Source organism: Lepidochelys kempii, chromosome 2 (assembly GCF_965140265.1).
Source record: "Lepidochelys kempii isolate rLepKem1 chromosome 2, rLepKem1.hap2, whole genome shotgun sequence".
NCBI classification, from domain to species: Eukaryota; Metazoa; Chordata; order Testudines; family Cheloniidae; genus Lepidochelys; species Lepidochelys kempii.
The window spans coordinates 61,507,805-61,533,236 of NC_133257.1; the positions used below are offsets into that span (position 1 = coordinate 61,507,805).

General features: G+C 41.4%; 1 protein-coding gene across 15 annotated transcripts in view; it reads right to left on the reverse strand.

Annotated features, from left to right (window-relative positions):
* The window catches only part of CSPP1 (centrosome and spindle pole associated protein 1), a 178,579-nt gene that overhangs the window by 111,135 nt on the left and 42,012 nt on the right, over positions 1 to 25,432 (reverse strand). For all 15 annotated transcript variants that reach the window (XM_073330932.1, XM_073330936.1, XM_073330945.1 and 12 more), the window contains 3 exons: positions 9,006 to 9,097; positions 5,381 to 5,474; positions 3,949 to 4,006 (listed from right to left, as the gene is read on the reverse strand). In XM_073330932.1, coding sequence (XP_073187033.1) covers positions 3,949 to 4,006; positions 5,381 to 5,474; positions 9,006 to 9,097 — 244 coding nt within the window. The remainder of the gene's footprint in view (positions 1 to 3,948; positions 4,007 to 5,380; positions 5,475 to 9,005; positions 9,098 to 25,432) is intronic.

A 25,432-nucleotide genomic window follows, 5' to 3' on the forward strand; every position in this document is an offset into this window, starting at 1 on the left:
ATTTTAGTTCTGCTGTTTCTCTTTGAAGTCTGTTTCTGAAGTATTTTTGTTCAAGTATAGCTACTTTCAAATCTATTATAGAATGTCCAGGAAGACTGAAGTGTTCTCCTACTGGCTTTTGTATGTTACCATTCCTGATGTCCAATTTGTGTCCATTTATTCTTTTACATAGGGACTGTCCGGTTTGGCCAATGTACATGGCAGAGGGGCATTGCTGGCACATGATAGCATATATAACATTAGTAGACGTGCAGGTGAATGAGCCTCTGATGGTGTGGCCGATGTGGTTGGGTCCTCTGATGGGGTCGCAGAGTAGATATGGGGACAGAGTAGGCAACAAAGCTTGCTACAGGGATTGGTTCCTGGGGTAGCGTTTCTGTGGTGTGGTGTGTAGTTGCTGGTTACCACCTTTCTCTTCATGTGTCAGTATATTTATGTCTGCATCTGTAATTTTCACTCCATACATCTGAAGAAGTGGGGTTTTTACCCACTAAAGCTTATGCTCAAATAAATCTGTTAGTCTTTAAGGTGCCACCGGACTCCTTGTTGTTTTTGTGGATACAGACTAACACAGCTACCCCCGATACTTGTCAGCTGAATTAGAACACCCCATGGAGATGAAAATAACCTAATACAATAGCTCCAAGACCTGTGAAATGTTCCATTCATCTCAGTGGGCATGATCCCATCCCCTCCTGAGTGCTTTAGAGCCTGAGACATGCATGAAATATACCCATTCTCAGCTCCCCACCCAAAGGGGCAGGGCTTCCCCACATTCTGGCTCACATGGGAGGCCTCAGACCCCCAAAAGGGTAAGTCCCTCCACCCAAAACTCAGCTCACATGAAGAGAGTAGGAAGGGGATAGTCCAAACTCTATTAGATGGGCATGCCCCCCCCCCCCCGCCCAGATCCTGTCACACATATGGGAGGCAGCAAGAGGGGCTGAGACCTCCCCATAGAGGGGCAAGAGCCCCATAGATTTGGGCACACACACACGAGGAGAGAATGTGGGGATAACAGATGCCCTTGTCCCATTCTCCCCCAGTCCCTCTGCCACTCCCACTTCCCACTGTCCCACCCCTCCACTCCCCCAAGCCTCTCACCTGAGCCCCCAACTCTCTCCCCTCTCATCCATCCCCATTTATCCCCCTCCCCTCACTGCAGCCCCAAACCTCTCCTTCCCATTCCACTACCTTCTAATTACCCCACCAACCTCTCCTAAGAAACATTCACATGTCTATATTCCCCCCATTATGACTCTGGGGGATGCAGAAAGGTTGGGGAACACTGGCACAGCTATGGAGTGCAGGGGGTTGGTGAGCACTGACAGAGCTGGGGGTACAGGGTCCTTGGCTGCACTGAAGAAAATAAGGAAGTGTTAAATAAGTTTAAATAAGGAAGTGTTATTTACTCCTTCTCATAACACAAGAACTAGGGGTCACCAAATGAAATTAGTAGACAGCAAGTTTTAAACAAACAAAAGGAAGTATTTCTTCACACAACGCACAGTCAACCTGTGGAACTCTTGGCCAGAGGATGTTTTGAAGGCCAAGACTATAACAGTGTTCAAAAAAGAACTAGATAAATATATGGAGGATAGGTCCATCAATGGCTATTAGCCAGGATGGACAAGGATGGTGTCCCTAGCCTCTGTTTGCCAGAAGCTGGGAATGGGCAACAGGGGATGGATCATTTGATGATTACCTGTTCTGTTCATTCCCTCTGGGGCACCTGGCATTGCCCACTGTCGGAAAACAGGATACTGGGCTAGATGGACCTTTGGTCTGACCCAGTATGGACATTTTTATGTTCTTATGGCAGAGCTGGGAGTGCATGGGGGTTGGAAGGCACTGGCAGAGCAGGGGGTGCCATGCCTACGTCACCTGAGCCCTTAAACTCTCTCACCTCCCGCACCATCCATCCCCATTTATCCTCCTCCTCATAAACCCCTTCTCCTCGCAGCAGCTCCAAACCCCTGCCCTTAATGCCCCCAACACCTCCACCTCTAGCATTCATCCCCTCTCGGAAACATTTACATATCTACTCTTTCCCCAAACACTTTGTTACAGTACCCTCCCCAAAAAAGATTTAGTGGTGCCTTGCACAAACTTGGGTAAAACTCAGCAGACAGTCTATTTTGACCTACTATCAATACTTTGATCTCTAGCTTTGTGCAAAAAAACCAAAAACAAATAAAAAACAAACCTAGAAAGTTTTTTTTTAGAAGTGCTATTTTGAGGGGGCTTGTATCTCAGGAACCCTTGGCTCAAATTATTCCAAATGTGGCTTCCTCCTGAGGGTAGCCAGCACCCTCCCAAGGTACATTACATTTCAAAGAAATCTAACTACGCATGTCGCTATAAGAGGACTTAGAAAAGTCGACCTTTACGCAGATCTCACAATACGACCTTAATTGTGCCACTATAATACGCTGCACCACAACACATGTTATCTTATGGGCTATCCCTTCCTCTCATTTTGAGCAAGTAACAGACTCTGTCCGACTGCAGATAGCTCCTCCTCCTCCATCTGTTGAGCTCTCCAGTAATGGGATGGGTTGGTGCAGTTTTGCAGCTGCACAGAAAACAGCACTATCATTATTGAAAAAGTGTCTTGTGTTAATCACATTTACTTAACCAGAAAAAAAGAGCCATCCATCATGACATCCCCAGTAAAAGGATTCTACTACACTCAGTAAACATTTTCTTTGAGTGGTAGCAAAGATATCTCAGCAAAGCACAATAACTATTGTGATAATCAAGCTCGTTATATCTTGATTATGAAGCAGAAAATGATGGAGATGGCACTAATTCCATATTACTCAGGTCAGAGTTAAAGCAAAATCATTGATATTTTATGCAGAGCTATATAAAAATTTGCATACGTTGTCATAATATGAAAAATGTTACATTTACTAGTAAAAATATTTACAACTGCAACTTGAAATAATGAATTGGCACTACAAAGCTGACTTAGCTGCATAACAGATGGATTTTTTTCCATTAAAAAGTGAAGTAGGTGAGTGGCAAATATTGTCAGCAGCATTCCTCACACTCCCACAGGAGGGTGACTGACGCTTGTCTATACAAGCTACCATCAGGCATTAAACATGTCTCTTCCATGACCTACACTGCAGCATGTTATTCCATGTAGTTGCACCACAATGCAAATGTCTTAAAATTCCAATTCCAACTTTTCCCTTTAAGCAGAGTATGTGTTTACCAAATGTAACAGCTCTCTTATGTAGCTTTGACTTAGGTTTATTTTTATTGTCACTAATGCCCATTTAGGAAAGAGACATCATTTTTCTTTTTATCATAGTCTTAGAGACTAAGGCCAGAAGGGACCACTAGATCATCTACTCTGACCTAGTGTAAATATCAGGCCACCAACACTACCTAGCACCAGCACACTAAAGCCATCAACCAAACTGAGACCAAGCTATTACAACCCACAGGAGATTAGACTATTATGTGCCACAGACAGAGAACAGGAGGGACCAAGGTACACAAGTGTTCAAGGCCCCCCATAATGGCAGGGAAATGATTAACTGAGATACACCCAAATAATCCTAGCAAGTGACCTTGACCCATACATTACAGAGGAAGGTGAAAAAAAAAAACGCAAAGTCATTGCTAATCCAAGGTAGGGGGAAATTCCTTCCCGACCCCACAAATGACTACAGTATGAGTTAGACCCGGAGCATGTGAACAAGAACCAGCCAGCCAATGTCCCAAGTCTCAACAGGTGTGGCTGTTGTTGATCCCTCAGAGAAAGGGGATTAAAAAAAAACCCTTCCAGAATAAACTTGGGAGGGGGGGAATCCCTTTCTGATCCTTCTTTTGCACACAATAAAATCCTGCTTTCAGCATAATGATTCACTGTTAACACATATTATTTAATAAAAGGTCTGTTTGAATGGAAAGCGGAACACTAAAATTTCTTACCTCCTTCCCTGGGTCCAGAGCTCCAGAAGCAGCAACTGAGAGCTCAAGTTCCTTTTCACTATTAAAAAAAATTAACAGGATGAAGTCAGAAAATGAGCTGTTAAACAAATCACTAAACTTGTTCTTTTAAAAAAAACTTAGAAATCAGATCTAATTTACCTCACTTAGCTATAAAACTGGAGTTTCTTATTGTGGATAAGGTAACATGAGAGAACACCTCATCTGACTCAAAAACAAAATGACTAAGTCCAACAGAATATAGGTTTAGAAGAATATACTGGTGTTTTATTACTTTTAGACAATGCCATAATCAAAACAGTATCCCAGGGTAAATGAACAATTAAATATTTTTTGTTTCATTGTTTTTTCACTATAATCTTTCCCAATGCTTCTTGTGAGCAAACATTTTTTCCATAGTACAGTTAGAAGTTTGATATGAAAGATAATTATAAACATATTCAAATCCAAACAGGCATTCAAAAGAATGTCAACCACTGTACTGTGGATTCAGATCCCAAGCTTAGTCTGCTTCTTCAATTTTTAAATTTGATAAGGAGTGTCCTCGTAGTTCTGATAACATCAGCTCTTTTCCCCACCCTTTCACCAAGATTTTTGTTTCCTTTTAAACACATCTAGACTGTCAGTCAGCAAAGCAAGAATAGGTAAACAAAAAAGTATGTTTAATTGTGCTATATATGCCAGAAATTTGCAAAGTTTTTGAAGTCAGAGACTTCTTTTCCAATTTGGGGAACGGGAAATAATATCACAGTTCCCTTATCAAATGTGTACCATATGTGAGGCCAAAAAAAAAAAAACCCCACCAAGAAAAAGGACTTTTTGTGGTCTTGCCACTCAACTACAACCCCATTTACTTGGGCTTTTGTCCTGAGAAACAAAGGAAAAACAAATAGCAGTGAAGCCAACAGAGAAATAAGTATTACCATTAAGCCTCTAGAAGTACACCAGACCTTCGCTAGAACACGGGATTTGGGATCCATGCACGGTACCACACTAACGCGGGGACTGCGTTATAGCGGGGACCGCGTTAAAATGAATTGCAATTAAAGTAATTAAATTTGGTATCCATGGCCGTGACTGCTATATTTGCGCTATACAGACGCGTTCTAGCGAGGGTCCGGTGTACACTACAATGAAAAGGGAATCAAAGCTATAAAACGTATTTAAAATGGTCCCTTTGAGGTTTATAGGTTATATATTGTATGACAGTCATAAAAATAGGACAGTGAGAGAAGTCTAGTATTAGTACCAACAACCTCAGGGTTCAAAATGGGGAAAAGAGAAAATTTCCGAACAGTAAAAACCTTTTTTAAAATATGTAAATTTCTGAAGGGTAAAGAAGCTTCCAACTAATTTAGTTTTAATGAAAAATGTTCACTTTATTAAGTCTTTGTCCAAATTACAATGGCTTTACCGTCTCTTATTTCTCTGTTGCTCAGCAATCTGTTCCATTAGCTCTTGTCTGTATTTCTCTTTTTTCTTCTGAATAAGTTCTCGGTCTTGACCGCCTAATTGAAAAGGAAGGAAGCATAAACAGTCCATGAAACATATACATATCTCTGTCTTCAAACACCTTCTAATTTCAAATGAATAAAAACAAGAATAAAGGCAAAGTGCAGAGACAAATACAATTTGTGCATGTCACAGGATGACATTGGCCATTTAAGAGGGAGCAGGACCAATGTACCTGTGACTCCTCAGCTGTATCCTAACTGGGTTTAAGAGAAGCCACCTGAACCACATAAATGGAACAGCTGAGGGGGTCAGTCAGGAAAAGAGACAGGATAGGTAAGGTAATATCTTTTATTGGACCACCTTCTGTTGGTAAAAGAGAAAAGCTTTCAAGCTACACGGAGCTCTTCTTCAGGTCTGGGACTAACATGGCTATACTACTGCTACAAAATTTAAAAAAGTCAGGGAAAGGGCAGTTAAAAACTGCCTGGGAGTCATGAGACTAAAGGAGGTCTCTGGTGAAAGCTGCAGAGGAGTTCTCCGCAGGCCCTCCCTGGAAAGACGGAAGAATGGTCAAGAAGCCAGTCGAAAGGCTAGCTTTCTGACCTTTCTGAAGCAGAGAGCCAAGTCCAGAGAAGGCTGAGAGCAGCAGAGGGAGATGCCTGCTAGCTCTCTAAGCCAGAGAGCCGAAGGCTGGGAGTGAGGCATAGTGAGAGATGCCACAGCTGTACTAGAGAGCCTGAGTGTGGTCAGAGATGCCGGGCTATACTTTGTGTCTTGCATGTACTGTTTGAACTATGGTGGGGAATTCAGGACTATAGCCATGATTTATGGGCACAGGATTTTTGTAAGAAACTAACCCACAAGGATTATATATACTTGGAAATCCTTTAGGGGCTATTTCTGGGGATTCTGCAAGGGGAAACTGAGGCTTAAGTAGGCTTAAATGTCAAGCCACAGTGTGCTACACGATAGTACTCCAGACAGACCCACCTTATGACAGGGAACATATTAAAAACTTCATAAGAACTGATAAAAATCTGGATACTACGCTTAACATTAACATTATTTGATATATGATCTTTTGGCCTAACATAATTGGTCACTGATAGCTTGTCTGTTCTTAAATAATCATTGAGCTGAGACAAAGCTAGGAGCTTCAAAACAAGGTGACAATGATACTATAGCACAAAAAGAGACAGTATTTGAGTTATTTACATTAATTCTGCACTTAATGCAGCATTTGGAAAAAATAAGTAAGAATGGTGTGAAAATAAAAGTAAAGTATACTTTAACACAATCAAGAGCACCCAGAGGTGCTCTTACATGTAATTCCGCTCTGAATAAACACTTAATTTGAAAGTGAATGCAAGAGTCAAACTGTAGGAATACAAGCAGTTTCCCATTTATGAGTTAGTTGTAATGGAAATTAAGGATTAAAAATGTACTGGCAGATGATGCATGCATACAGGGTGCACCTACCAGTATCTTACAGGGTTAAAAAAAAAAATACTTAAAACTTAGTAGTGCCCGATCAACCTTGTGCTGGAAGTTAAGTCCCAGAAGTGAGAATCCAGTTCACAAGATATCTTAAAAAAGTGGAGTTTCTAAGTGAATGTTTCTGTACACTACGACTATTAGACACATTGGCCCATAAACACCCTTTCCTCACCATCCATAAGTCACCACAGTTCTCCTATGAAGTAAAATCAATTGAAAGAGGGGAGGAGGCAGGAACACCAAAAAACCATGCAGAAGACAACTGTGGCATAAAAAAAAAATCATACAATATTATGCTGCAGCCACAAAACACACAACCACAGGAAAGACAGTCTTGTGGTTAAGGCACTGGACCAGGATTCTGACCTGAATTCAGCTCTCAACTCGAACAAACACTTTCTATGTGGTCTTGGGCAGTTTACTTACTTTCTCTGTCCCGCAGTTCCCCACCTGTAAAGTGGGGCTACCAAAATTCCCATATGTCAAAGGGGTGTTGTGAAGACAAATTCATTGTTATTCATGAGGTGCTCAGATACTATTGCAATTGGGTCATAGATTAGCCAGTCTGTGTAGAGACGTAGCAGCTGCAGAACAATTATATTAGCACTGTTGATCAGGAAATGTAAGCAAATGAATGACAGCCACAGGGATCAATTTAAGCAGCAGGCCACAACTTTATTAATTTAACGCTGAGGAGGAGCTCTATCAACCTACTCCCTGCTCTCACGCAGTAGATATTTAACTGGGTCCAGTGCAGGGTTACAGAGTAGACCCCTTCTTAGCCTACCCCTAGGACTCCCTCCTCAGTGTGGGGAAGTGGAGATTACCAAGGAGGGACCTCATTCAGTGAAGACTTCAGGTCTCCCCACTATACACGTGGTCCACCAGTGAAATCTAGGGTCTAATACACCTCTGGGAGCTGGCCCATTTAGACTTTATGTGCACTAGATACCAGCCGGAAGCTGCAACAAGCTAAAAAGTCATACCTTTACTGATATTAAACTGACAAGTCCAATTGCTAAAACCCAAATGTGTCTGCATAACATTGCAGGGGGGGGTGGGAGGGGGGAAAAGGACTGGATCTCTGCCAATTTGGCCCAGTGGGAAAAATTCCTTCCTGATTTGATCCCCAAACAGGTCAGTCATAGCAACTTGAAAAACATAGCTCCTACGCTACAACTAAGGAGGGAGGGCAGAGAAGCTAACAAGAAGCTTTTGACAGTTTAAATAGGCAGTAGAGAAAAGGATGCACAAGAATCAGCCAGCCCAGTCCTCCCAATCCAAGCCAATGGGGAGGCAGAGGACCTGAGGAGAGGGATGGGCCAGCTGCAATCTTGACAAGCATGTGTTCTCACATTATTACCCCTCGTCCTTTTTCCAGGCACTGTGGCATCCCCTCCCCACTTCCCATTGATTGGGCAGGAAGCATTATAATACCGTGCATAAGCATTTCATCAGTGTGTGCGCCTGTAAAATGAAATGGAGTAAGAACATGCAATTCCTTAGCAGTTTCGCTCTAATCTGTGCCTCATAAAATGCGCTTTTGCACTCACACACAAAAAAGAAACTCAACCTCCACCCCCAACATTAGCCAAGGTACAAGACTTACACATCAAGTCCCAAAAGACTTCTGCTCTTTCTGATGGGCCAGTAACAGCCTTAATTGGTGACTTGCTTGTTTCAGCTCTCCAGCAGTATACACCCATCTTCCACTTTGTCACCACTCAGTCCTATTTAACTTTAACTCTCTAAAATTTCTAACAGATTTACAAAACTTAGAAATAAACATATCTCCGTTGTGGTTCACCGACCTGGAGAAATCTGAGAATCCGTTTGATCCCCCTTCTACTACATGCAACACAAGCAATTACTGTTGCATGTTCAAGAGGAGGTGCTACAAAGGTCCAGTGAAGTAAAGTTGTTTTTTTCATTTAACTTAATGCTTTCTTTACCAGGACCAGGGGTATATTGCAAGAATAAATTAACTCAATTATTTCAAAGAAAAAAAACACAACATATTAATGTTTTAAATATTATTATATAAAATATCACAATATACCCATCATTAGTTGGGCTTTTATACATACCAAGAATGAGCCCTGTTGCATATGGAATATCATCTTTACCAGTGGCGGACTTTGCCTGTTCATTAGTTGGAGAATTGCTTTGTGCCCGATTTCTGAAAAAGAAAAAATGTTCAAAACTTAAAATATTGGCTAAACGTCAGTGTGAAGCATAAAACATACACTTAAATTACTATAAAAGAAAAGGAGTACTTGTGGCACCTTAGAGACTAACAAATTTATTTGAGCATAAGCTTTCGTGACCTACAGCTCACTTCATCGGATGCATGCTTATGCTCAAATAAATTTGTTAGTCTCTAAGGTGCCACAAGTACTCCTTTTCTTTTTGCGAATACAGACTAACACGGCTGCTACTCTGAAACCTTAAATTACTATGTAAACCATTTATGAGAGAAAGCTCTTGTGAAATTGTAGATGACATCACAGGTGGTAGCTACTTCAAAAAGGAAGGGGACAACTATCAAAAGTGGGTTTCTTCTATTCTTCTGTTCCTGAAACATCTGTAGCTGTCACAGGCACTAACTGAAAGCACACACGCAATCTCACTGAAGTTGCACTATTCACATACTTAAAGTTATGTATGGGCTTAAATCAGGATCAGAGCTTTAGCTGCATCCACCTACATCTGGTCTGAATGTCATCTAGCGCTCAGAAAAAATGGGAAAAATATTCTTTAAAAAATCGTATAAAAAACTATTTCCTTCTCCTGCCCCTCATGACAAAATTAAACCTCAACCCAGCTGAACAGCAGATGATCTCTCTATACCAAAGTGGAGAAAGAAAGCTACTGCAACCACCTCTACAAAAGAATGACATTTTTTCTGGTTTTATCATCTTCTGGCAAGAGGACAGAAGACTGAATTTCTGGAGTAGCATATTAGGGCTGTTGGAACAGTTTATAAAATCATTCATTTTCAGTTCTGTGACTTTTGTGGTTTAGTTTTTTGGAAACAAATGTGCTGAATAATACACATAGTATTTCCTCCAGTTGTTAAGATTTGTTGTATGTTGGATCTCTCACATACTTCATCTTTGTAAACCACAGATGCATCTCTTACTCTATCTTGGTAAGGCCTTAAAGAAATAGAAAAAAATTTACCCCTGCTTAGCTGAAAATGTCTTATATCCTAGTACAGGGGTGGCCAACCTGCGCCTGAGAAGGAGCCAGAATTTACCAATGTACATTGCCAAAAAGCCACAGTAATACATCAGCAGCCCTCATCAGCTCCCCCCGGTGCCTGCCAGCAGCCCCACTGATCAGCTCCTCCCCTCCCTCCCAGAGCGTGCAGGAGGCTCTGAGTGGGAGTGGGAGGAGCAAGGGCGTGGCAGGCTCAGGGGAGGGGGCGGGAAGGGACAGGGCCTTGGAAGAAGGGGTGAAGTGGGGGCAGGGCCTGTGGCAGAGCCAGGGGTTGAGCAGTGAGCACACCTGGCATACTGGAAATTTGGTGCCTGTAGCTCCAGCCCCGGAGTCGGTGCCTATACAAGGAACCACATATTAACCTCTGAAGAGCCGCATACAGCTCTGGAGCCACAGGTTCACCACCCCTGTCCTAGTAGGAAGGTCCTTTACAGTGAGTCTTTAGCCTGTTTGTAACTCAGAAAACAGAACCAAATCTGTCAGTTACATGCAAACAAAAAGTGGCCCACTTACTGAAGATGGTACCCAGAACAAAGTTGTTTAAATCTCCCTGTACAGTTGTCATGTAATATAGCGCATAATAGTTACTGGAAGAGGTCCCCTCCCCAGCACTGTCAAGCTGATTCTCTGCCTGGGATTTGGGGGTAGAATCTCAGAGGCCATGTCTGCCATGGGGCCTGCCCTGGGTATCGCTAGCTGAAGAAATCTTGGCCACCAAGAACAATCTTCTCCTGGTCAGTGTTCACTGGGGTAACTTCAGTGATTTCCAGAACATGCCAGGGTTTTGTGGCAGTGCCTTCATTGCAAAATCCAGTTCAGCTTCTCACGGTAAACATAGCTCTTGCAATTTCAGCCAGAAGTCTTATTAATCCTGGTGTGTTTCTATAACTCTGTCACAGCCCCTTTCTTTCAGTGAGGCACTGGACTGGATCCCAGAAGTGCCCCTTCTCCTTCATTTGGGTTGATATTCTCTCATATCTTGGAATTCCAATGACTGCTGTTAAAATAAGACTGGATCCAATCTTCTCCCCACAAGCCAAGGAAGTCCAGGATGGACCTTAGCACAGAAACACACAGAAGCACAAGGCATGGCTGCTATAATCTGTATGTGACTCCAGGTGCGTGAACTTGTCACAAGCTGGAATCACAATGGGACACACCTGGCTCTGATCTAGTTTTTCAATTGGGAGATAACCCTAGAGTAGTAAAGTGCATACAGGTCAAAAGTGGGGTTGATGCAGGTGTGCAGGAACACAGAGTGGGAAAGCAGTGGGAAGACTGTCAGAAGCAGAATAGTTAATTTGAAATGGAGCTACAGCCGCACCTACCTTATTGTGGAATAATTCATTCCAAATTGAAGTTAATCTGCTTCCAAAGTGGATTAATTAATGAGGAATGAGACACCAACCAGTGTGTGGAACTACAACAATTTATCTGAGAAAAACCCTCAAATTAATCCAAAATAACTTGCAAGCATAGACAAACCCTGAAACTACTGACTAGTGAGCACTTCAGATCTTCTTAATACAGTAAGAGTATCTATTTTACTCTACCAGAAAAGACATTTACCAAGATATATCCCCAATGTTGCATATTGCATCTGAGCTGGGCAGATCTGTGGATACTCCTACTAGAGGAAACAAAATTTTCAGATAAACAGATAAAATGTCTTATTTTTCCATGTAAAAGGGGGCAAATTCTTTCCCATGGGATTTAAATTGAAGCATACAGCCAGGGAAGACTAACAGATAAATAATTATGTATCTTAAATATACCGCTGGGAAATTCAGCAGTCCTTTTACATAGCCCTTGCGGACTATGTCCAGTACTCATTTGTATATTGTGATCAAGATCCATTTTTTTGCAAACCACCGCAATCTGCTACCTATGAGGCAGTCCATTTTATGAGAATGGGTTCCCTCAATAGTCTCCTCTACCATGACTTCCTCTCAATCTCATCCATTTTCCTCTGTCAGCTTTTGGCTCTCTTTCCTATTGTATCTTGAGGGATAGGATAAGAAGTTTAGGCTTATTGTCCTGTTTATGCTCTATCCTATGGTCTCTAGCAATGACCAAGGCCTTCCTTTATTTCTCTGAGAAATCTGTAACAATCCTACCCACCAGCAAAATGTTTTTCTCCGGAATAATTTACTTGGGAGTCAGATGGCAGGATGCCTCATTATAGCCCATCAATATGGCTGAAAAGCAGAAAGCGTTTCAGATTAATGCTGCTACAGGGAAACAGCTTTAATTGAAGCTCTCAGGCCATATGATCTTGAGGGAAATGAACTCTACCAAGGATTTTTTTCCAGACCATAATAGTCCTGGAGAAGCAAATTATGCTAAGGTAAGTAAGGCCACTGAAATAGCCTCTGAGTTTCTTCCCGTTGAAGAGTCTGCCTTCCTGTTTCTTGGATTCTTGAGCAAGAAGAAACCTTCTTCAGGGATGATGGTGTTCTTAGATAGCAAGAAGACTCCATTGACCTTACAGAGGCTTACTAAACTGGACTCTGACACATTATAAAAGTTTTTAGTCTCCTTTCCTGGTGATTAGTTTTGTCCAGGTTTTCCTAGGCTGCTCCAATGACTTCCTATAGGATTGCACAGAGCGGAGAAGTAAATCTTGAGACAAGGCCCCATACCACCTGTTTGCTTCTCCCTTAAGGGCTGCTCTCCCTCCTACCCCTTCATGGACAGATGTTGGGGTGAAGTGAAGGAGGCAGGCAATGGAGGTTGACAACTGTCAGCAACAGGTGAGGATATTAGTTGCAGGCATTTTTGAGCCCTTACTATCAGCTGGAGGGGTTTCTCTTTACAGGGTTTTTTGTGTCCGTGACCATCTATCTAGTGCTTTTATCAAAGTCCTGTCCAGACACACTGGAGTCTGGCTTGGTCAGAGGTAGCAAGTCTTCTTCTGTGCCAGTGTGACCCAGGGATCTCTTGGTGCCAACTGGCAGAGGAAACAGGGGGTACATAGGGTTTTACAGGGATCCCCTGCGTTGGATATATGATATTTCACTGAAAGGTGGCATGTGAGGGCTCTACCAAGAGCAAGCAGCTTGCTGTTCATCATAATCTTTGCAGAGTATAGGATGCATAATATTTAAGGAGTTATGTATCTGTACTAACAATTATATTCTTAAGGTCTTGCAGTTAAGGCAGGTCACCAGCGGGTGACTTATCTCTGAAATGTTCCTTTCAGACAAGATGTAGCAGACACCGGTCTAGTCATTTATGTATTGCGTACTTTACACCTCACAATGTAGGTCTGTCTGTTTACCTAGCTACAGCAAAAGAAGAGATTGTGAAAGCTACAAAAAAGAAAGAAAATTCACAACAAATAGCAGGGGGGTTCCTATTTATGAATCAAGAAAAAGATGAGACTGGTCTATCTTGGAGGAGAGGGTAAGGGCGGAGGGAAGAAACAAACTGAATCCTTCACCTAGAAGGCAAGCTGACACCTTGCAGGTCTCATGAAAGGAAGGTCACAGCCAACGTAGCTATATAATGCTACATGGATTTCAGGTGAGCAATATTCTACAAGACATGAGAGTATCTTGTTAATTCATCCAGGCTCTAGAATGCATGTTATGGTTTTATTTTATACATAACTACTTGTTTCCAATACTTCTATTTGCTATTATTTGAATCTCTATGCTTTGTTAAATAAACTTGTATCTGATTTCACTATAATCATATCGAAGAACTGTGTGTTAAGCTGAGCAGTGATCTGAAGGGAAACTGGTAAGCTAGGGTGTACTGTTTCTTTGAAAGCAGCAAATCTGTGAATACTGTAAGTGTCCAGTGGACCAGGGCTTTGACACTCTAGGGAGGTGCTTGAGGGTTGGAGTGTGCTTATTGCTAACCTGTAAAGAGACAGCGAGGCCAGAGAGGCCTAGAGGGCAGTGCTTGTATTGCCCGTGGCCAGTGGAGTTGGGGAGCTGACTCCAGCAGACACACACAAGGCTTCCTTATGCTAAGGGCAGCTGATAACGAGGTGCTTCACAACCCTGGGTGCCCCGGGGAAGCATCAAATTCAGCTATTACTTTGAAAGACTAGCCTGGGACAGAACACAGAACAAATAGCAATCCCCATCTGTCATAAATATAAAGGGAAGGGTAAACCCCTTTGAAATCTCTCCTGGCCAGGGGAAAGCTCCTCTCACCTGTAAAGGGTTAAGAAGCTAAAGGTAACCTCGCTGGCACCTGACCAAAATGACCAATCAGGAGACAAGATACTTTCAAAACCTGGGAGGAGGGAGAGAAACAAAGGGTCTGTGTCTGTCTGTATGCTGGTTTCTGCCAGGGATAGACCAGGAATGGAGCCTTAGAACTTTTAGTAAGTAATCTAGCTAGGTATGTGTTAGATTATGATTTCTTTAAATGGCTGAGGAAAGAATTGTGCTGAATAGAATAACTATTTCTGTCTGTGTATCTTTTTTGTAACTTAAGGTTTTGCCTAGAGGGGTTCTCTATGTTTTTGAATCTAATTACCCTGTAAGATATCTACCATCCTGATTTTACAGGGGGGATTTCTTTATTTCTATTTACTTCTATTTTTTATTAAAAGTCTTCTTGTAAAACACTGAATGCTTTTTCATTGTTCTCAGATCCAAGGGTTTGGGTCTGTGGTCACCTATGCAAATTGGTGAGGCTTTTTATCCAACATTTCCCAGGAAAGGGGGGGGTGCAAGTGTTGGGAGGATTGTTCATTGTTCTTAAGATCCAAGGGTCTGGGTCTGTAGTCACCTAGGCAAATTGGTGAGGCTTTTTACCAAACCTTGTCCAGGAAGTGGGGTGCAAGGTTTTGGGAAGTATTTTGAGGGGAAGGACGCGTCCAAACAGCTCTTCCCCAGTAACCAGTATTAGTTTGGTGGTGGTAGCGGCCAGTCCAAGGATAACGGGTGTAATATTTTGTACCTTGGAGAAGTTTTGACCTAAGCTGGTAAAGATAAGCTTAGGAGGTTTTTCATGCAGGTCCCCACATCTGTACCCTAGAGTTCAGAGTGGGGGAGGAACCTTGACACCATCTAAACACTCCACAATAGGAGCTGAACAAGAAAGGCAGGTCTTGCATTTTGTTTTTCTGCTACTGCAGCGTCTATGTGATCAGAATTGCTACAATCATTGTGCCTCTCTTGTAGAAGAAGATTTTCCAGAAATGTTTCTGCAGAGCACTCCACACGGACACACCAAGAGCAACACAACAGATAAAAGATTAGATTCCAATAAGCCAAATAATTTCAATAAAAATATCCCCTTTTTTTTTTCTCTCTCTCTCTCTCTATTTCCAGCTTTGATCCGCAACAAGATGGTCTGGAAAAGTCTGCCTGCAGTTGAGGAAAGAGAATGCAAAATGAACAACCTGAAGACTCACTGTAAAGGATCTGTGGACCATCTTCTTCAGAAGAAAATAATATTGGATAACAGGGTACATTTCATAAAGGCAAAATCTAAGGAGATTTACACAAGATTTACTCAGTGCAAAAGTGAGTCATGGCCAAATAGTTAACATGTAATTTATATATGAATGAGGCTTGTGGCAAAATTATGGAATTATTCCTATTACTTAATTCCAGATTCAGGCTGCACAACATCTTTAAAAAGTACACGTTTGGAATAGCCATTAGACCAACCAAATCAAATGATCTCACATAACTAGAGCCAGAGCACTGATATCTCAAAATATGCATCCCATACTGTACAATATCTTCTACAGTAGAACCTCAGAGTTTCAAACATCTTGGGAATGGAGGCTGTTTGTAACTATGAACAAAACATTATGGTTGTTCTTTCAAAAGTTTACAACTGAACACTGACTTACTACAGCTTTGAAACTTCACTATGCAGAAGAAAAATGCTGCTTTCCCTCTTTTTTTTTTTTTTTTTTAGTAGTTTACGCTATACAGGAGTCCTCAGACTTTCAACACAGTTCGTTCCCCAGAATTGTGTTGCAAGGCAAAACGTTGCAAGTCAAAACCACTTTTTCCCATAGAAATCAATGGTATGAAGGGAGGATTGGTTCCTGAACCAAGGCTTGATATGCTATTTTCACCACAATAACCCAGATTTTTGAACTAAATGAATTATAGATGACTAATGTTGCAAATCAATGTATTTACTGTACACTGTATTTTGTAAACAGCATTCAAACAAACATATAAACTCACATATGCTGCTCAGAATGCTGGCAACACAAGCTCAGAAAGCCAGGGAGAACAGCACACATGCTGAGCCTCAGCCAATAACTGTTCAAACTTTCTGACTGGCTGAGCCCGGGGCTGGTAGCCAATCAAAAACAAGCAGCAACCCTACCCGGCAACAAGATACCTTGCTGCCTCAAAGCCAATCAGAAGCAACCCCTTCCAGCTCCATACCAGAACACCACAACCAGGAAGTGATTTCTAGCGAACTTTATGCAAATCAAGCATCGTAAAGGCGAAACAGGCAGTCAATTGAAAAGTTTCGTAAGTGACGTCCAACATAAGTCAGGAGTTGTAAATCCAACGGGCTTTGTTGCAAGGATAGGTTCCTGGGTTAGTGGAACAAAGCCTTGCAACAAAGCCCGTTGCCAACTGTGCCCACATATCTATTCAGGGGACACCATCGTAGGGCCTAATAACATCAGCCACACTATCAGAGGCTCGTTCACCTGCACATCCACCAATGTGATATATGCCATCATGTGCCAGCAATGCCCCTCTGCCATGTACATTGGTCAAACTGGACAGTCTCTACGTAAAAGAATAAATGGACACAAATCAGATGTCAAGAATTATAACATTCATAAACCAGTCGGAGAACACTTCAATCTCTCTGGTCATGCGATTACAGACATGAAAGTTGTGATATTACAACAAAAAAACTTCAAATCCAGATTCCAGCAAGAAACTGTTGAATTGGAATTCATTTGCAAATTTGATACTGTTGGAAACACTGGGGCATGGCCACTAGGTAACTCGAGGGGATGGAAGACCACCAGTGTCGATGAAGCCCCCTCGCACTAGGCCCCTGTGTCCTTGCCCCCCCTCCCTCCTGCCTGGAGGCACTCGCAGCAGCTCTGTGTGCTAGGCCCAAGTGTCCTTGGCCCCCCCCCGCCTGGAGGCACACACAGCAGTTATGCTGAGAATCTGCAACAGTATGTTGCAGAGTCAGACTGCCTGAAACTAAGCAAGGCCAAACAGGGGAGATATGGAAGAACAATGCTGAATAAAGCAGCTTTATGTATAGTTTAACAAATGATACAGAGAATCAGGGAACTAGCTGGGAACTGGATTGGCTGGCTATATGGATACTTGGAGCAGCTTGCTATTGGATAAGTATGCTGGGGAAAAGGATGTATAAAAGCCTGTGTAACTTCCTGCTCTGTTGTGCAGGATTTGAGATTTTATTCTCCCTGTACCTTTTTGCAGCTGCAAATAAACTTTTCTGCTTCTCCACCCCGTTGTGATTATTGGGTGTAGCACACCGGGTAACGAACCACTCAAGCTGTTCAGCCTCTCGGCACTGGGTGCCGGCAACAATACAATTAACTTAGGCTTGAATAGAGACTGGGAGTGGCTAAGTCATCATGGAAGGTAACCTATTACCCCTTGTTTTTTCCTACACCCCCCGCTCCCCCCCAGACGTTCTTGTTAAACCCTGGATTTGTGCTGGAAATGGCCCACCTTGATTATCATACACATTGTAAGGAGAGTGGTCACTTTAGATAAGCTATTAGCAGCAGGAGAGTGGGGTGGGAGGAGGTATTTTTTCATTCTTTGTATGTATATAAAAAGACCTTCTACACTTTCCACAGTATGCATCCGATGAAGTGAGCTGTAGCTCAAGAAAGCTTATGCTCAAATAAATTGATTAGTCTCTAAGGTGCCACAAGTACTCCTTTTCTTTTTGCGAATACAGACTAACATGGCTGTTACTCTGAAACCTGTCAGTATAGCAGTAGCGCCTCAATATTCACAATTTGGACAGACTGCCTGAAAATCATACCCTAAACCTCCGTGGACTACAAAAATGCATTTCCTAGCTTTGTGTTGGGTACATAGTATCAGACCTGCAGACAAGAAAGGGGAAGTATTCCCCCTATGAGCAGCTTGGATTCCTACTCTTATTCAAATGTTTAATCAAGTTTCTAGCTCAGTTTTCTTTCTGGAGTTCTGAACATTCAAGACAATACCCTCCTCAGAAACCCTGGCCTTCTTCCAATTTCCTGATCCTCCAGTCTTCCCAGTCTTTCCAATTTGTATTACAGTATGGGGTAAAGGGCATACCTTTTTTTGAGCTTTTCATTCTCCTTTCTGAAACTTATCCACCAAAAGTGTGACATTCTGGTTCTCCTGGTCTGTTCCACCGCTACTTACATTTGGTGAGCTTCTTCAGAAACAAAGAACCAATAGGACAGCACTCAAAGTATATCCAGTACTACAATTTGAAACTGGGAAATAAATCCCTTATACTATTCTAGTCAGTATTTTCCTAAAGACTCTTGACATTTCCTTGTCCCGTACATAGTCTTTCGATTTGTTAGAACTTATTTAAAATTAGAGACTGATAAGGAGTAACCATAGCTGTCTTCCACAGAAGTACTGCAGATATTATGCACTGTTACTGTCTGGAGTTTGAAAGAGCTACAGCTTCATACCTTTTAGTCATTTATTTCTAGTGAAGGAGCTTTTTCAATCTGCTTTCCGCCTCCCCGCAATTATTATTTTGCAATACTCTACTTCACAGCAAACTACCTACATAAGCATACGATATGACCCACACAAAAAGGGTATTTAGAACTACCACTAGCAAATTAATAATAGACAGTAAAATCTCAACATGCTATTACAATTGCCAAGATGAGATTCTAGACCTTGCTTTGTGTTTTTCCTGGAGACAGTTAAAACTTTTCCTGAGCAGGGAGATTAAGTAATGTCTTCCCTCACTGAAAGAACTGCAAAGGAACCTTTTCATCGTGAAATTATTCCAGGCATACCTTTGTTTAGAAGCACGATAAAAAAAAGGGAGATTTCTCTGTTTCTCTGGAAATTAAAAGAACAGACTCTCCCCAAGGCAGGAGCACATTTAAGAGACAGTTTCCAGGAAGTTTGCTTCTTAATTTTTTTGAAATTTGGTTGTGGGATGCTAGAAACTCTAAGTTTGTTTGTTTGTTTAATCACAAATTTGCCTTGCTTGCAGCAACTGGCTACATGGCCCAACCAATTCCTTTAAGTGAACGACTGAAGGATAACCAGAACAATCCAAACACTATCAAGACTTGAGATTACAACAAGTTCCTGCTAGTGGATTGATCTAAAGAAACAGAACTTATATTTTTTCCCAATTTTTGCCTCCCAACCAGCCTACTCAGAAGAGACTGAAAAAAAAATAATTTTGGTCAAGGGATCAAATGCACAGTCCAATTCCCAGCTAAAATTAAGGACATAATAACGGCCACACTGGGTCAGACCAAAGGTCCATCTAACCCAGTATCCCATCTTCCAACAGCGGCCCATGCCAGGTGCCCCAGAGGAAATTAACAGAACAGGTAATCGTCAAATAATCCATCCCCTGTCACCCATTCCTAGCTTTTGGCAAACAGAGGCTAGGGACACTACCCCTCCTGGCTAATAGCCATTGAAGGACCTATCCTCCATGAATTTATCTAGTTCTTTTTTGAACCCTGTTATAGTCTTGGCCTTCACAACATCCTGTGGTAAGGAGTTCCACAGGTTGACTGTGCGTTGTGTGAAAAAATACTTCCTTCTGTTTGTTTTAAACCTGCTACCTATTAATTTCATTTGGTGACCCCTAGTTCTTGTGTATGAGAAGGATTAAATAACACTTCCTTATTTACTTTCTCCACACCAGTCATGATTTTATAGACCTCTATCATATGCCCCCTTAGTCATCTCTTTTCCAAGCTGAAAAGTCCCAGTTTTATTAATCTCTCCTCATACGGCAACTGTTCCATACCCCTAATCATTTCTGTTGCCATTTTCTGAACCTTTTCCAAGTCCAATATATATCATTTTTGAGATGGGGAGACCACATCTGCACACTGTATTCAAGATGTGGGCATACCATGGATTTATATAGAGGCAATATGATATTTTCTGTCTTATTATCTATCCCTTTCTTAATGATTCCCAACATTCTGTTTGCTTTTTTGACTGCCGCTGCACATTGAGTGGATGTTTTCAGAGAACTATCCACAATGACTCTAAGATCTCTTTTTTGAGTGGTAACAGCTAATTTAGACCCCATCATTTTATATGTATAGTTGGGATTATGTTTTCCAGTGTACATTACTTTGCATTTATCATCACTGAATTTCATCTGCCATTAGGGTGACCAGACAGCAAATGTGAAAAATTGGGACGGGGAGGGGGGTGGAGTGGGTAATAGGAGCCTATATAAGAAAAAAAGACCCGAAAATCGGGACTGTCCCTATAAAATCAGGACATCTGGTCACCGTATCTGCCATTTTGTTGACCAGTCACCCAGTTGGGAGAGATCCTTTTGTAGCTCTTCGCAGTCTTCTTGGGACTTAACTATCTTGAGTAGTTTTGTATCATCTGCAAATTTTGCCACCTCCCTGTTTACCCCTTTTTCCAAATCACCTATGAATATGTGAAATAGGACTGGGCCCATTACAGACCCCTGGGGGACACCACTTTACCTCTCTCTATTCTGAAAATTGATCATTTATTCCTACCCTTCATTTCCTATCTTTTAACCAGTTACCAATCCATGAGAGAACCTTCCCTCTTATCCTATGACTGCTTAGTTTGCTTAATAGTCTTTAGTGAGGGACCTTGCCAAAGGCTTTCTGAAAATCTAAATACTCTATATTCACTGGATCCCCCTTCTCCACATCCTTGTTGACCCCTCAAAGAATTCTAGTAGATTGGTGAGGCATAATTTCCCTTTACAAAAAAAAATGTTGACTGTTCCCCAACAAATTACGTTCATCTATGTGTCCAAAATTTTGTTCTTTACTATAAAAGAAAAGGAGTACTTTTGGCACCTTAGAGACTATATTTTCTACTGAATGCATCCGATGAAGTGAGCTGCAGCTTACGAAAGCTTATGCTCAAATAAATTTGTTAGTTTCTAAGGTGCCACAAATACTCCTTTTCTTTTTGCAAATACAGGCTAACACAGCTGCTACTCTGAAACCGTTCTTTACTATAGTTTCAACCAATTTGCCAAGTACTGAAGTCATGCTTACCGGCCTGTAATTGCCCGGGTCTCCTCTGGAGCCCTTTTTAAAAATTAGCATCACATTTTCTATCCTCCAGTCATTTGGTACAGAAGCTCATTTGAATGATAGGTTACAGATAACAGTTAGTAGTCCTGCAATTTCACATTTGAGTTCCTTCAGAATTCTTGGGTGAATACCATATGGTCCTGGTGACTTATTACTGTTTAATTTATTAATTTGTTCCAAAACCTCCTCTCATGACACCTCAATCTGGGACAATTCCTCAGATCTGTCACCTAAAAAGAATGGCTCAGGTTTGGGAATCGCTCTCGCATACTCAACCATGAAGACCGACGCAAAGAATTCCTTTAGTTTCTCTACAATGGCCTTATCGTCCTTGAGTGCTCCTTTATCATCTCGATTGTCCAGTAGCCCCAGTGGTTGCTTAGCACGCTTCCTGCTTCTGATGTACTTAAAAAAAGTTTTGCTATTACTTTTTGAGTCTTTGGCTAGCTGTTCTTCAAATTCTTTTTTGGCCTTCCTAATTATATTTTTACACTTCATTTGCCAGAGTTTATGCTCCTTTCTATTTTCCTCATTAGGATTTAACTTCCACTTTTTCAAGGATGCCTTTTTGCCTCTCACTGCGTCTTTTACTTTGTTGTTTAGCCACGGTGGCTCTTTTTTGGTTCTCTTACTATGTTTTTTAATTTGGGGTACACATTAAGTACATGGTGTCTTTAAAAGGTTTCCAAGCAGCTTGCAGGGATTTTACTTTTTGTGCTGTATCTTTTAATTTCTGTTTAACTAACCTCCTCTTTTTTGTGTAGTTCCCCTCTCTGAAATTAAATGCTATGGTGTTGGGCCACTGTGGTGTTTTCCCCACCACAGGGATGTCAAATTTAATTATATTATGGTCACTATTATCAAGCGGTCCAGCTATATTCACCTCTTGACCTGACCCTGTGCTCTACCTAGGCCTAAATCAAGAATTGCCTCTCCTCTTGTGGGTTCCAGAACCAGCTGCTCCAAGCAGCAGTCATTTAAGGTGTCAAGAAACTTTATTTCTACATCCCTTCCTGAGGGGATATGTACCCAATATGGGGATAGTTGAAATCCCCCATTATTATTGATTTTTTTATTTTAATAGCCTCTCTAATCTCCCTGAGAATTTCATAGTCACTATTACCATTCTGGTCAGGTGGTCTGTAATATATCCCTACTGGTATATTCTTATAATTCAAGCATGCAATTACTATCCATAGAGATTCTATGGTACTGTTTGGTTCATTTAAGATTTTTACTTCATTGGATACCATGCTTTCTTTCACATACAGTACCACTCCCCAACCAGCACGACCTGTTCTGTCCTTCCCATATATTTTGTACCCTGGTATTACTGTGTCCCATTGATTATCCCCATTCCACCAAGTTTCTGTGATGCCTATTATATCAATATCCTCATTTAATACGAGGCACTCTAGTTCACTCAACTTATCATTTAGACTTCTAGTATTAGTGTGTAAGCACTTTAAAAACTTGTCACTTTTTAGCTGCCTGCCATTACATGATGTAATTAAATGGGACTTTTTCTCATTTGACTGTTTCTCATCAGATCCTACCTGTATTTTATCATCTTTCATCCTCTTCTCTTTCTTAGGATATAGGGAATCTCCATTAATAGATCCTCCCCTAAGGGATGTCCGAACCACATGCGCCTCTGTACCTGTCAGCTTTCCTCCAGCCCTTAGTTTAAAATCTGCTTTACAACCTTTTTAATTTTAAGCACCAGCAATCTGGTTCCGTTTTGGTTTAGATGGAGCCCATCCTTCCTGTATAGGCTCCCCCTTTCCCAAAAGTTTCTCCAGTTCCTAATAAAACTAAACCCTTCCTCCCTACACCGTTGCCTCATCCACGCATTGAGACCCTGCAGTTCTGCCTGTATAACTGGCCCTGCGTGTGGAACTGGAAGCATTTCAGAGAATGCTACCATGGAGGTCCTGGACTTCAATAATTTACCTGACAGCCTAAATTTGGACTACAGGACCTCTCTCCTATCCTTCCCTATGTCACTGATACATACAGGTGCCACGACCACTGGCTCCTCCCCAGCACTACACATTAGCCTATCTAGATGTCTCAAGAGATCCCCAACCTTCGCACCAGGCAGGCAAGTCACCAAGCGGTTCTCCCGGTCATCGCAAACCCAGCTATGTTTCTAATAATCAAAACGACCATTACTAATACCTGTCTCTTCCTAATAACTGGAGTTCCCTCCACAAGAAAGGTATCCTCAGTGCAAGAGGATACATCATCATCATCTGGAAGGAGGGTCCCAACTATGGGATCGTTTCCCTCTGCTCCAGTTGGATGTTCTCCTTCCCTGAGGCTTTCATCCTCCTGACAGAGGCTGTCAGACCATGGGTGGGACCATTCTACTGTGTCCTGGAAAGTCTCATCTATGTACCTCTCTGTCTCCCTTAACTCCTCCAGCTCAGACACCCTGGCCTCCAAAGCCCATACAGGGTCTCTGAGGGCCAGGAGCTACTTGCACCCAATGCACACTTACGCCACCTGTCCATAATCAGGTAATCATACATGCTGCATTGGGTGCAATAAACTGGGTAGCCCTCACTCCATTGCTGGACTTCTGACTTCATTCTCTTTTTACTCCTGCAGCTGGTTCCTTCATTATTGTTAGGCTCATCAATGAGTAAAAACACCCCTGAATTTTCACAGAGTAAATCAGTGGAAATGGATTGTAACAAAAACTCTGAAAGCAAACTTCCACTGAGTAAGAACTACAGAATTTGGCACATTTGTACATTTTGAGACTTGATGAATTAGCAAGGCCTGTCATTAAAATAAGGATATTTTAGTACTTTAACTTCCCCAAACGTTCATAGCAAACAAATTAAGCTCAGAACAATAATATTATACATTCTTATTATATCATCTGAACTGGTAAAGGATTAGCTGCACTAGATACACAAGATGCACATAGTCTGTACTGGTCCTTACACACACTGGTACCTCAAAATAATAATATTTAGATAAGCATATTATAATCTAAATTGTAACATTATAAGTTGTGAATGCTTGTTTCCTGGGGTAATTTCTGTTATCTCTCTTTTGGAACTGTATAAAACATTACGTATATCCAATATATATTATGTAATTTTTAATATTTATGGTTTATTTTAAAATCGGTTTTCTAAAAATTAACTTTATACATTTTTTTAAATTAAAAATAAAACTGTTTTCACGTGTGGATCTTGTATAACATGCACATGAAAGCAAACCTTCAGAGGTAACATACTCTTGAAAAAAAGAGTTTATAATGATAATGCTAAGAGAAAATTAACTTTCCCCACATAGCTAGTCCACACAGCATTCTAGTATTCTAATTCAAAGCATACTGAGCTAAATTCATCTGTGGTATAACTTCACTGGCATCAAAAATGAATCTAGCCCATAGACGAGGCCACCACCACTATCCTGCCAGGTTACCAATTAAGTTTGATCAAGAGAATCGCAAATCCCAACCCAAATCAAACATCTGTGCAGGAGACTGAGCTTTTTGGAGGGCTGGTCCGAGACAATAGAACGAACTCCCACAGGAACTAAGGATGAAACCGCACCACCTTACACTCCAAGTGCAAAGTGCACCTCTTCAACCTTACTGTTTCTAAACACACACATAGAAGTTTGTATATTTAAAAAAAACAAAATCCTACCAAAACAGAACACTACACTGGACACACAATTCCCCCCAGGTGAGAGGATGAGAGAAAGCATGAATCACACATGACAGTTGTTAGTCATTTTACTTAATGGGCTACTGGAAGGTGCTCAGACACTATTGTGATGATGCCAGTATAAGAACCTATAAAGAATAAAACAGAAAGCAAATTCAAGAACAACAAAGCACAGCTAAGTGAATATTATTCACGAATAAATTCAATTAGTACTTAACATTTTTATGCGCATATTAGTGATGGTTGCAATTATTGCTTAAATTAGTTATATGACTAAAATATAAGATTTCATTTAAATGCCCTCTTTCTCATTGAAGTATTTTAGTTCCTCATTAATTCTAAA